General features: G+C 34.4%; 1 protein-coding gene across 3 annotated transcripts; it reads right to left on the minus strand.

Annotated features, from left to right (window-relative positions):
- Positions 1-950: 950 nt before the first annotated feature.
- FU (kinase family with ARM repeat domain-containing protein) lies at positions 951-14,120 on the minus strand. 3 transcript variants are annotated; one of them, XM_068637785.2, is made up of 22 exons: positions 13,866-14,120; positions 13,709-13,783; positions 12,787-12,879; positions 12,547-12,621; positions 12,347-12,439; positions 11,916-11,979; positions 11,723-11,807; positions 10,973-11,045; positions 10,809-10,877; positions 10,621-10,701; positions 10,440-10,521; positions 10,174-10,323; positions 8,958-9,096; positions 7,720-7,891; positions 6,353-6,451; positions 5,624-6,154; positions 4,254-5,411; positions 3,677-3,910; positions 3,006-3,149; positions 2,564-2,644; positions 1,995-2,183; positions 951-1,402 (listed from the first exon to the last, which is right to left on the minus strand). In XM_068637785.2, exons 1-22 carry the CDS (start codon positions 13,953-13,955, stop codon positions 1,157-1,159), a joined length of 4,023 nt encoding a protein of 1,340 aa, XP_068493886.1. In that variant the 5' UTR covers positions 13,956-14,120; the 3' UTR covers positions 951-1,156. The 3 variants fall into 3 exon arrangements, with proteins under 3 accessions (XP_068493886.1, XP_090161308.1, XP_090161309.1); XM_090305182.1 differs by lacking the exons at positions 11,723-11,807; positions 11,916-11,979; positions 12,347-12,439; ... (2 more) ...; positions 13,709-13,783; positions 13,866-14,120 and adding exons at positions 11,130-11,288; positions 11,369-11,428; XM_090305183.1 differs by lacking the exons at positions 7,720-7,891; positions 8,958-9,096; positions 10,174-10,323; ... (9 more) ...; positions 13,709-13,783; positions 13,866-14,120 and adding an exon at positions 7,263-7,363.

A 14,120-nucleotide genomic window follows, 5' to 3' on the forward strand; every position in this document is an offset into this window, starting at 1 on the left:
TTCCAACCACATTTTCCTAACTTCTAACTTCTAACTTCTAACTCCATTTTTAGTATACTTTTACTTAACATAATTCTTACTCATAACAGGTATACCCTTTCTCTGTCATCTTCTTCTTAAAATTTATTGTAGTTTTTCTTCCCTCTATGGAAACTAACATTTTTTTTCCATATTTGCAGACTAATCAATTTTGCATCTTTCACCCATTTCAAGCTCTCTGAACCAGCCAGTGATTATTGTAAATATCCAATAAAATGCAAACTTTGGCAATGTTCTTACAATTAACAGTTCATCATCTCAACAGAAAATAACTCTCTAACTATGGAAGTTGGAACCATCAATGTACATATTAAATAATCAGAAACTTAGGCCATTTTCTTCCCATTTTTAATAGATTTTTCCATATTCTTTCAAGAGCGATTCACTCCAGGAATATACTCATGTGGTTCTTTTTTTTTATCAGCACTTTTTAAGTGTCCTTTTTTTTCAGCAGCTTTTAAGTTCATTATTTTGCAGTATAAATTTTGCATTGCAAGAAGGTTTTATGGTCTTAACATTAGAATTAATGTGTCAAGATTAATGCTGCTTGAGTAGTTTTAAACACTTAATTTTACAAAAGGTCTTACGTTAACTAAAAATCCAATAAATGGTCAAAATATCATTTTTTTATAACAGAAAAACAAACGTATGAAATTACACTTCTAATTTTAATCCTAAATTTACTTACTAATTAAACTAAAACAAATATTTACAACTACATTGATATTATGATTAAAATACGCAAATTTTCAAAAATCCTCCTTAACAGAGCTCAGAATGTTAATTAGTAATATATTTTAATTGTATACTAAAAGAATTAGTTATTGTATTTTTTTCTTCAATAAATACTAATAAAAATACTTATTCAGACTGACTTTATTTTAAGAGGATTGAGTAAGAAGTCACAGTCATTAAGAGACAAAACAAACACTTAGAATAAACATTACAATATATGTACATGTACATATTTTACATATATTAAAATAAGTGTCAAAAAATCACTTATTTGCAGTGTTACAATGTCCGTACAATTCAAGAAGCATTGTACAAAGAGAATAATGACTTCTTCAGTGGAAGTCAGGCACCAATGGCACAACTGTGAAGTAGAGTTAAAATGTCAAGGTTCAGCAACTTTACCAATGATCACGGACGCATATTTGGCTATGGATGATTCTGGAGACTGCTTAAGCCTTCCAATCACAGGAAACAATGGCGATGAACGGATGAACTGTCTGCAGAGTGGATGTGCACACATCTTTGCCAGGGAAAACAGAGCGATCTTAAGTGGAGATTCGTTTCCCGAATCATTTCTGCCTGGATTTAGTGCCGATACCGCACAATCGGATATTAATTTCAGCAGAGACTACAAGGGAGAAACACCATCCAAGCAAAACAAAAGAATTAGGTATAATCAAAGCCAGTAGTTGAAATACAATCCACTAGTACCATACAAATTTAAAACAATTGATTGTGGGATAGATTGAAAACAAGCCTCCCGCAATAGAGAGATTGATAGTTCACTGGTTTTCAGACTACAAAACCTAATCAGACATTTTCACGTAGGCACCTGCTCCTTATTCTAATCAACTAGCAATCACTAGCAGCATAGCTACTGTACTGTATCTATTCAGGCGTGGCATCCGCGTGACTAACAGGATTTTATTTTTATTTTATGAAAGAAACATAGTCAATATTGTCTAAAAATTCTCCATCCAAAAGCATTATTAAAATTTAGGTATATTTTAAATCCATAAAAATGTGGAATAACTACAATTTTAGTTTTCCAAACTAAGAAAAGTTTATTTTAATCTCTCGAATTTGGAAAAATATGATCCAGTTTAGAAATATTAATTTGAGGATTTAAAAATATATTTAAAAAATCAGATAATAAGTTGTGAAAATAGATATGAATAGAAAACTTTCACGGTATTAAAAAAATGCAGCTTTGCACTAACCTGAACCGCTCCTTTAGACACGATGTCTTCACAAAGTTTGTCAGAGTTACGAACGAGATTACTAAGTGCACCTGCTGCATTTGCCTTAGTCTTATCTTCCTCGGCTATTTGTAACAAATTTGCTAAATGAGGAATCGATCTCCTCAGCTCCTCATACAACAAGTCATTGTGGTAAGCCGCATTTCCAATCTGAGTTCAGATATGGTGCAGCAGATTAAAAGAGATGAAAATAGAAGAAAAGTGGCATATGTACGGTATAAGAAAACATAAACACGATGGCATCAGTTCTAAAAGCAGGAAGGATAAGTTTGTGCTAGATACATCTTGGTAGATTGACAATTAAACAGATAAATGTTTGACAAGTGAAACATTAAATAAAATAATTGATCGCATTTTATGTTATTATGTCCATGCAATTACATTAATATCTTCAGCAAATCATGAACCACAAGAATATTCTAAAGCCAAAATAAATAAATTAATAAAATCAAACGCATTAAGAAATACATATGAACAACATGGTTATGATCAAGTTTTAGTTTCGGCAGTGGGAATGAGATCAAACTTACAGCAAAACAAGCAAACTTTCGTGTTCGTTTGTCTGGATCAGAACATCTTTCGATAAGGATACCAACAATTTGATGTCTAACCTGGAAATCACAATTGAAAATAAGAGAATCCAAAATATGAGAACAGCAGAAAACATAGTATTACTTTTTTTTTCATATCGTTATTTGAGCGTCAGAAAATTTAATGTAATGTGTGGTGTCATCCAAAAATTTCCTGTTACATTATTACGGCCATAGTATAAATCTATTTAACAAAATTGTATATATCTAACACTTGGAAAAGGCATAATTGCTTAATAGCTAACAAAAAAATAAACAGGAGGAGAAAATGGCTGAAGTAGGAGAAATAATGAAAAGAAATTCAGGAAATAGCATCCAACAACGAAATATCATTGTCTTAATAAATTACTTTAATACAAATACCATTATTTAGAATACTTACAAGTGAACTATAAAAATAGGCACTATGACGACACATGTTTCCAAGAGCACTGCAAGCTTTGGCACGCATATTGGGATCCTCGTGCGAAAGAAAATCTTTCAAGAACTCCAAAATAGTAGCACCTTTAATGTACTCATAGAATCCCTGATCACCGTAAAACAGATAGTAATGATTTTCCAAAACAATAATTAAGGAATATCCAAAATGAAAATACAGAGAAATTAATGATCCAAAGTAGAAACAAAACTGGATGATCAGAAACCACGAGTATATATTCGTTCAAAGTAAAACTACAACCAACTGAAATCAAAATGACATTTTGACACTGAAACAAATACCTGTAAACAAATCACCCAAGACAGTCTCTATAAAGAATAAAAGTTCATTAAATTCATAAAAAATAAATATACCCTTAAAGGATTAAAAACTTGAGAATGGATGCATCTGTGGTACCAAATAAGCAAAATAAGGATTCTCTTTATTTTTTAACACAAAAATACATTTATGTAAAATGAGGCTGTGCATGGCATGCACTATCTCCACCTATCTAACTCTTTCTTTTATGTGTATTCACCACCCTTAGTAAACAGAATAGAAAGAATAAAGGTAAGAACTGACTAACTTTGGTATTTGCATTCGCATAAAATCATTTGACGGAGAATGAAACTAACCTTGTCCATGCGAGCAAGATCGGAAATAATCATAAGAGCATCCAGTGTGACCTCTTTTGGGCCCGAACAGTCAAACAACTTTCTCATCCTATTTGGATCCAAAAGACCTTTACTCACGAGTTGGATTGCCAAAGGTCGGTGGCAGACCATCTTAGCTAGAAATGCAATAGGCCTGCCCAAATCATTCAAATCCATATAATCTACACACCGAAGGATGATACCAGGCACACCAACCTGAAAAGTTCAAACCATTTAATAATGGTAACAACATGAGCATTAAAGTTAACAATATAGCGATTCATCCAGTAATCAAGTTTAAACAAAATATAAGTACTAGGCACGATTAGAACAGTTGCTAAATAAAACCAACAAAAAAATTGTCTCAGAAGCAATAACTGTTGAACCACAGTACATCAGAAATGACTTATCCATCATTAACCACTGCTCGTTAAGGAAAATGAATTTACTTGTAATGACGTCTTACTAGCAAATCATGGAATGACCTCTCATTACTATAACATGCTACAATGATATTTGCTAGAAGCTTACCAAATGAGGAATCAAAAAAAGATTTTACCTCTGCAAGTATCTTAATATATTTTCCCATGTCTTCTTCAATTGCCTTAATTATACCCTTATCTTCCATGCATACTCTCTGACCAGAGGAGCCCATATTAAGAAGAAATCCACTGTTGACAGAAGCAGTGGCGGAAGGCAAGCCAGGTGCATTTTGCAGAGCAACAAAAGGAAATGCTAAAATATCTATCACAGCATTTATTAGATCTCTGACTCCTGCTCTCCCTCCACCAGGTCCGATCCAGCATTTCACCAACTTGATATGAACATCACATATCAAGTTGGAAATGAGCTTAATATGTTCATTCTTAATCAAAATTTGACGATATATCAAAGCACCGCCAGAAAGACAATGGCATAATAATGAAATTGTCCATACAACACCAATAGGAGACAATCCAACTCTATCACTTAGATGATCATTTCCATGAGAAGCATTAAAACCATCATTTCCTAATAAGCCCATAAGAAGTAGAGGAGTGCCACTTGCACACAACTGCTGAACAGCTAATGGTCCTCCCCACTTGAGTCTGGAATCTAAAAGGCCAACATACCCATCTCTTACCCCTTGCCAATATGAGAGTTTCCCACTGAAGTTGCAAGGGTCCAATTCATTTTCATTGCCAGATGAAAATTTAAGATGATCACTTAGTGTAGAGGTTCGAGGAATTAAAGGCATTGCAATTTCAGATATTGGAGACTCAACTAAAGCCCCAGATTCGAGAGATAGAATGGATGCCAAAGCCAATATGGCTGATGCACTTTGAGGTTCGATAGAGGTTTTTATTTTATCATCAGAAGTAATATGATGCGAAAGCACTGTAAGTCGAGCATGCTGCTTCTTTGGTGCGGTAGTGAGCATAAACATTGCTGAATTTCTTCCAGTTGACTTCAAACACTGAGCAATTATTGCGAGAACAAGACATGAATGACGAACTAGAGCAGAAGGATTTGTTAATTTGCACTTTACATTACTTGGTTCCATACTCTGAGCGTCTTTGTTAACAGAGGAACCGCATAATGATAAAACAGTGAAAACTTCTGAAACAATAGTTCCATCACCACCCCCACTAACAACAGTAGTCACCGGAAGGGAACTGGGAAGGCCACAAAGAAGAGCTGGAACAAGTTCATTGTGTAGGCAGCACCTAGACAAAAGCTGGAAAAACAGAATATAACAAATTAAATCACCTTAAACTCTGCCATAATTACAACCACAACCTTTGTCCAAATAGAAATTAGGTGCTACAACTACAACATCATGAAGAAAACAGCAAAAACAATATTGAATTCATCTACTGTATCCAAAACACAGGTATAAAACTCGTTGCCATATATCCAAAAAAGGGGCAAGGGGTAAACCACAATTACCTGAAGACAACAACTCATTGCAGACTCAAGTCGTTGGTGAAAACAATAGTAAACAGCAACCTGAACAGCTTTTGATCTAAGGAATGCTCTTGTCATTGCATCAACAACTTTAGTTGAATCTGCTTTGTCCAAGAGATTTTGCTCATGTTGCACAACTTCCATCCGATGCAAAGAATGACTGCGCAAAGCATTAATGGGAAACAAAATGGCACTTTTTTTCATAAAAAGAATATCCAGTGCATTAATCAAAGACCACATAGCTCTGCATGCTTCAGAAGCAGCCCTTAGCATGTTGGAAGAACCTGAAATAAGACTTGAACCTGAAGTGGCTAAACACAGACATAGATGGTCCACTAAACCCATTGTTTTTGCGTGGTCTAAAATTCTGCTAGCTGTTTCATTCAGTGTCTCTTGGCCTGAAATTTGAGAAGATGACTTAACCACTTGAGCAACTCTAGACAGCATGACTGTAATGCAGGCACTGGATTCATAAAGAACTCTTCCAGATGCATCATTATTTGATGCTACAACCTGAAAGTACATATAATAATAAGTACTAAAAACAAGAAAGAAATACACAATTATCAAGAGATTTTTCATCTAAGTTATACAAACTAGTATTCAGTGCATATAGGCTGGTTGGAAAAATGGATGAAAACGGCACTACTTTGATTGAAAATATAAATTAGCATTACGAGATATGAATTTACATGATAGAAAGAGTGTTACCTGAGAATATATATCAACAAATTCAACCCAGTGACTTAGATAAGAGCTTGATGGGCAACTTCCTCCATTATCTAGCAAAATCTTAGTGATGGAGAAACCCTGCACCAAATAAAATATCTTAAGTTTCACTGGCTATTCTTGGGAGAAAAAGGACTGTCAGTTATTGTCAAAAACAAATAATAATAGGCAAACCCGGTTTAATACATCATTAATCAAAGAGCACCTAATTTAATGCATGTACTGAGATTGATGCCTTTAAAAAAAGTAGTACGAAAGCCTAACCAGATGCAATCAGAACATCAATCAAGCAATGCCATAATGTCCTATCATAAATTATGTCTAATGGCAAACCATTTGAATCTACATCTTTCTTTAATGGTTTGGCCTATAGTTTTCCTTGCTCTCCCTCTGTCTCTAACTTTGCACCGTGCGGGCATCTAATCTTACTCTCCTTACTAGGTTTTAGAGATTTTAGTCTAAGATCTAATTCAACTCCTCAAATCATTTTGTAAAGCAATGATGGCTCGAGTCTTACAAGGAATATGTTGGTCATATCTCTAGTTGATATCAAATCTAAATCTAACCTAACCCCCCTGAGAACCAACGTCTCAGAAGTTGCACTATCCAAAACCTCACTCAACCTTTCTTGTTGTTCTTCCACTGATAGCCCTTTCCAAGAGGCTACCAACTCTTATAGGACACAATCAAAGCAGTCCGGGAATGAGTGCAATTAAGGCAGTTTACCAACACTAGGGCTTCCACTAGTCTTTTCCCTATATGCTACCCAAATTTTCCCTATACGTACTTCAAGAAAAAGCAGTCCTAAAAAAATTGGTTCTCAAGGATGATATTTGAGAGGCAATTTACAGTTTTCACATTATGGGAACTCAACATAGCTAAAAGGACAAACCCTGCCAGACGGACAAAACCACTCTCATGCCATGATAAATATTGGGGCTAAAGGAAGGAAAGACTGAAGGAGTATAAGGGAGTAATAGTTTCATGGATAATGAGGTAGAGAAAGTACAAAGCAATACCACCAATTTATAATTACAATAACTTATTAATCAGATCAGATTACATTGTTGTTCTTCTAGTATACGCCCGAGCTCACTAATACAATAAATAAGACTGCTAGCTCTAAATAAATTTATTACGGAAACAACTCAAGAAACATAAGAAATTATAAACAACTCCCAAGATCGCTTTTCAACAATTACTAAGATTGCTTCCTAAATTACATCACTATTAAACTTCTAAGATATTGAAACGGACTGAAATATTCTAACATACATCAAACTAAAATCCAAGCAAGTTTTACTAGTCATGGAGGAAAAAATACTATAATAGATGTCATTGTGATGTACCTTTGCCATCATGTCAATAACTTCAGAAGACTTAATGGCTATAACAGATCCAGTAAACACAAGGAGCTCTTTTATTAGTTCATCTATTCGTCCACTAGAATTGAAGGCACCAGCTGCAACGAGGTTTGAGAGAATCCTCAATGACTGATTTGATTGAGGAACATCTTGATCACTGTACATTGCTCACATGCAATTAGACTTCAAAGACAATTAATTATAAAAATTGTGTAGAGGGCCTAAAAAAGCATTAACTTTTAATTTAAAGGTTATAGAATTGCTATTGTTTTAACATTTAAAACACTAAGTAAAAACCCACTAGTAAATCAAATTGATTTATTTTATTTCTATGAAGAAGATAAAGAAAGAATAGAACAACAGCACACTAAAGGTAACCAGTTTTTTTTTTAAATTACAGGAAGAGAAAAGCCATAAAACACAAGACTCTTGAGTTGGCATTTACCATTTCAAAAATAAGACAATGATTTAGTCAGAAACAACGCAAACTTAAAAAGGTTTATGTGATGCAGCAGTACTCTGCAAATCAAATAATACTAGTATTAGCACTTTATATCCTTCGCAGCAAACTACAACTGAGAAGATAATTATCAAAATAGAAAAAGTAAATTACATAAAACCTTTCAACAAATCATTTATGAGGATACCAGCAGAAAATACCGAAGGTAAGACACGAGAGATTTTAGGAAGACATATAAACAACATGCTGCTGACATCATCTGGCTGGTCTTGCCGTTAACTATGGCTTTTAGCCCAGTCAACGTCCAAACACATAAACTAAGGCTATTTCAAGATTAAAAAACTATCGTAGTTTTTTTTAAAAAAATACGAACATTAAAAGGCTTATACAATGATTGCTAGAGACGCTCTGACAGCCTGACGTACAAAAGCAGGCAATCAAGGAAGTAAAACTGACATCACATGATTTACTTAACTAGAGGGATAGAAAGCATGCTGCAAATTTGTGATTGAATTTAAAACTATGCGCAAAACATTATACATTGAGCAGAAATACAATAAAACCATGTTTTAGAAGGATAACAAATCGATAGTATTCCTATATTCCAAGTCAAAAAAAAATTCCCTACTTAAAATTATAATGAACAAAATCTTAAAAGAAAAGTTATGAGTAAACTCCACATATTAAAACCAACTCAACGTTTAATGTTGACGAGGATTCAATATGCAAAAATAGAAGTCTTAAGTAAGAAGTTCATATATACCTGCAAATATTTTGAGATCCTTTTGACCACTTCTTCAGTGGTAGCAAAATATGTGCCAACGCTTCATTATCTTGACCAATTATTTTTGCACTTTTGACTGTGCGAGAGTTATTTTCAAGTCTGTCCAATCTTTGGCAGCCTACCCAGAAGTATTTACGTCAATGGAGACATTTGAAAATTAATTTCAGAAAGTCAACAGAACAAAAATTATAATACAAGTTCACAGTACTAAAGTCCCTAACTGGATGCATACGATAGTTATGCATACACATTCCTTCCTTATAAAAAAAATTGGTGAATAAAAGGCTTAAAGTCTCCAGAAGAAATCCATTCCTCATAAATGTCTGCATAAAATGTGGAAAATTTCAAGTATAATATAAGCTTTTCAGCCTTTCTGTTAGGACAAAATTTTTAAAAAATACTGCGTGATGTTTCAACAGCATAAGCTTTTACAGTTTCTACAAATTCATTTGTATGAAAGGATACAGCTATGAAGGAAGTGATTGGACTGGAGAGTGATCATAATCACAATTTTAACATTTTGCATTAATGTTATTTTGCAATGTTAGTTTTGGCTTGAGGAGAGTCTTAGAATATAATTAATATAGAAAATACTTAGTTTAGAATTGGTGAATGCGAAGGACATATGTGAGTATACACCAAATCCGAAAAACAAAAGAACACAAAACATCGAGGAAATCTCCTTTTCATTAGCCCGGAGGCTCACTTATAAGCTTCACATCATATATTAGACCAGAACCATACGACATTTTGGTTCCTAAATTTTTCAGTGTATGTGACATTCAATCAATTCCTTTCGACGGAGCATACAGTTACCTCTGTTCTCATGAGCACACCAAACAAATCAGAAATATAACATAATTACAATAACCAAAAGCCCACCATACCAATTTAAATTTAAATATTAGATAAAATTATTTAATTTAAAGAGGAAACGTTAAAGACATCATTCACACATTAAAATAGAAATTTCACAGTTGAATGAAGAATCAATTATAATTACAATTTCCTTACCTGTTAGTTAAAATAACAAAAGTATAATAACCCTTTCTTTCATAACAGAATGCATTTGGAACGAATGTGACAAAATATAACAATAGAAATACAGTTGGAAGTGCAAAAACAAGATTGTGTTTCCCCCAACCAAAAATATTATTCGCATATAATGAGCAATGAATAAAGCCAAGAGAATTACCTGTGTCTCCTATATTTTGATCTGAAAATACCGGGGACTCATCAAGCACTGAAGAATTAGTTCTGTCTAAGTTAGGACCATTTAACTGAGCTTCACTCTGAAGCGGTGAAGCAATATGCCTTTCCGCACCTACCATGTGATTGTTTTTGCCTGTGACGTAAAAACTATTATACTGAAGGGAAAGAAAATACAAAATTTAGGCATATTTAGCTGATACTTTATCAGTATTAGGTACTATCATTTTGCAGTATTATAAGTAGCTAAACCTGTTGGAGTCTGAATGGTTTTCCCTTCAACCATCCGTTCTGCACCATTGCGCATGCGTGAACCATTTATCTCTCGCAATTCCTGAAGTTTCAGTACATGTTTTATTAAATTAATTTAGAAATCAACCAAATTACACATCCAATGAGCATGTTGCACATTGTGGAACAATCTAACACTAACCCTGGCCTCAAGTTCGTCAGAGGCTTCTTTAACAAATGGGTGCTCAAGAAGAGCCGGCCAAGTTAGTCGACTTTCCGGTGCCTGCTTGAAAAAAATTCAGAAAGCAAAGCATTTTAAATATCATTTTAGATCAAAGTAAAATATAGCAATGTGGAATAAAAAAGGGGATATATTCACAAGTGAGCTACCTTGTTAAGCAAACCCTTTAAAAAGCTTTTGAAATTTGGACTCATGCGATCAGGATATTTAACAGGATCCTGGATTATTGAACTAGTGATCAGACCCACCCTTCAGTACTAGTAAATATGCGTAAGAGATTAAATAACAAAAGTAATACATTTGGGAAATGTACCTTCACAATGTGTCTGATGAGAGCATATACAGAATTTGTGTAAAATGGTGGTTGGCCAACAAATAACTCGTACCTGTTGGAAACAGGAAAACTAGGTGACTCGTGACTAGTAAAGCAAAATGAGGGTCAGGAAGCGCTGTTCAACAAAACACACTACCATAACAACTAGTAACACAGCGTCATCATTCAGATCACTCTTGGAAAGTGCAACGGATCTGGAATATTCACACTATACAAGGGTAAGGTGAAAGAATGGTTGAATACTACAAGCAAGAAGCTGGGGAAAGTATCTTCTGCTAGAACGAAACAAGAAGTTCTGTACAAAAAATGGCATAAGTATGTGACAAATAGAAAGGATTCCAAACGAGAAACCACGAGTTGCTAAGAAAACAACACCTAGGACAACTTCATCGCAGCCATCTCTCACGGTTTACTCAGTAAAAACCAAAAAGCAGTATTATATCAATCCTCTCTTCCTTAACCCTAAATATCCTTTCACCCATAGCCTCATGTGGGGACCCTCATATAACTAAGTAAAAAACCTCAATTGGCACTCAGAATTCATCCATATGGCAAATGTATTCTCCATCCATGAATATATTCAGAAAAATACAAAGGGCTAATGTAAATCTTGTAAAGGGATCCATTATATAGACATCAGGCATTAGGCCAGATTTAAATGAGCAATCAACCACAATCACAATAAAAAGTACAATACTAGACCAAGAAAAATAGAGAGATCCAACATACAGTATGACACCAAGAGACCATAAATCTACAGTGTGGTTGTATGGTTGCTCACGGACTAGCTCTGGAGCCATGTACAACGGGGTGCCTGTAAAACACACGATGTCTGAATATTTACAGACTATAGAACAATCCTCAAAAGTATAAATTGCAGTTAAGATTTAAAAGTAACAAAATCGATTCTGATCAGCCAAACCTTTTATAGAACGCAAAACAACTGTATTTGTGGACATTGCACGTGCAAACCCAAAATCACAAAGCTACAAGATATTCACCAAAAAAGAAAAAAAAAACAAATATTAGACCATTGTTGAATGTACTCATTTGCAGGAAAGTTGAACTAGCTTCTCATGTTTCTTTACAGCTTCCAAGGACAAATTTTGAAAACAGAAAACAAATATTTCCATGAAAAAGCTGAACCAAACATGCACAAAGTGCCGCCTAGGAGGGAAATGTGCTATTCAAAAGGTGTGCCGGACTATTGAATGAAACAAAGCTTTAACTCGGTTATAATGCATACCATAACAATAGATAGTGAATTAGTGGCAAAATTCTGCTACAGCTAGCTATAAGACAAAAATTTAAGTTTATGTTTCACCATGTGAACAAAGTAGCAGTTAAACCAACCTTGACAACAGATCCAGCACCAATCAGAATATTTTGGGGCTTCATATCGCGATGGATGATCCGATTGGAATGCAAATAATGCAAAGCTTTTACCTGCATAATCCAAACTAAAAATGAAATTCTGCTAAGATGATAATATATATATATAGCACACACATTCATACAAAAGACAGTAGAGATCACTGAATAAGAGGAAATACCAATTGCTTTGCAATTGCTTGAACTTGCTCTTCCGGAAGGCACTTATCATCCTCAAGAATCTCAAATAGCTCACCCTGCAAAATAAAATAATCAGCATGGCAACATTTATATTCAAAGTTCTGTCCCACAATCTTTTCACTCTCAGCTAGCTGAGTACGCTTAGATCAACAATTAATGCGTAAGTGTTAACTTTCAGATACTGAAGTATCAGTCTGGAAACTGAAAATACGGATGATTACTTGTGCAAATTCTGTAACGACACAAAATTCTTGCGGGCTTTCAAAGGAATCAAGCATTTGAATAATATTTCCATGCTTCAACTTTCTTAAGATCTGCAAAGTTTATTAATATCAAATGTCACCAGTCAGCAGTCAGCAGTCGGCAGTCGGCAGAAACATTTAAAGCAATCAATAATCATATCAATAAGTAGCAAGAACAATTACAAGAAAATCCTTATACTCTACAAGGTAAAGTCAGGTATATTCATCGATTAAGCAAATGGGCAGTACATCAACAAATCATTTAAAAAACTGTAATGATAGTTTCTACTAACGTTACCTCATGACTTAACTATAACATGACAACAGGCATGTAGAACATGGGTTACAAAAGAAATAAATCACAATTTTCCAGGGTACAGATTTGACATTCTCGATACCAGACCAAAAATAATAATGATAATAAAATTATTAATTTATACTAATCGATAAGTGATACTACTTTTCGTAAAGGCTTTTGCTATCCACAATTTCATACCATTTTACCTTGTTATGATAAGGGAATGGTAGTAACTATTACAGTAAGTGCCATAGTAACTATCTTTGATAACTTAATAAAAAAGCAGACACAGATGGGTCTTTTTGTCCGCGGATAATAATAATAATTACTGCAGATATTATACTTAAAATTGAAAAATAGTAAAAATTAACAACAAGCTTCTTAACAAGATATTCCTGATGATCATACCTCTAAGGCAACATGTTTGTTCCAAACTCATACATTAGACACTAAAGTGGGGACAAAAATAGAAATTCAAGCCACAAAACAGCAAGCTACACGAAATCCGTGACCAACGCTTCTCAAAATTCCTAACAACTAGAAATCCATAACAATGAGATTCAAATAGCGTAAAAACAATAAAGGAAGAAATGAATGAATCACCTCGATTTCCTGCCTTAAATTGTGAATGTCCTTCTCAGTTTTCCCGTGCTTCATTATGAATTTCATCGCAACGGTCTAATGATAGAAAATCGGAAGTAAGATAATAATCGTAAAAGATCGAGACTCTGAAGAAACCCTACTCAGAAGCGTAGCGTACCTGCCCCGTGTGCTTGCGCCTTCCCTTGTATACCTTCCCGAATGAACCTTCGCCTACCAGTTCAATCACGTGGTAGTTCTCAACGCCCATTGCTGAATCCGAAGAAGAAGAAGAAGAAGAGAAATGTTCAAGAGTGAAAGGGATTTGAAAAAGCTGTAGAAGAAGAGAAGAAGAAGAGAGAGAGAGAACAGAGCAGAGAAATTCGAATTTCTCTTCCCGCTCCACTCTTTCTAATATTTATTTTATCAAGAAAAC

The sequence above is a fragment of the Phaseolus vulgaris genome, chromosome 7 (genome assembly GCF_051622355.1).
Source record: "Phaseolus vulgaris cultivar YP4 chromosome 7, ASM5162235v1, whole genome shotgun sequence".
In the NCBI taxonomy this organism is placed as follows: domain Eukaryota; kingdom Viridiplantae; phylum Streptophyta; class Magnoliopsida; order Fabales; family Fabaceae; genus Phaseolus; species Phaseolus vulgaris.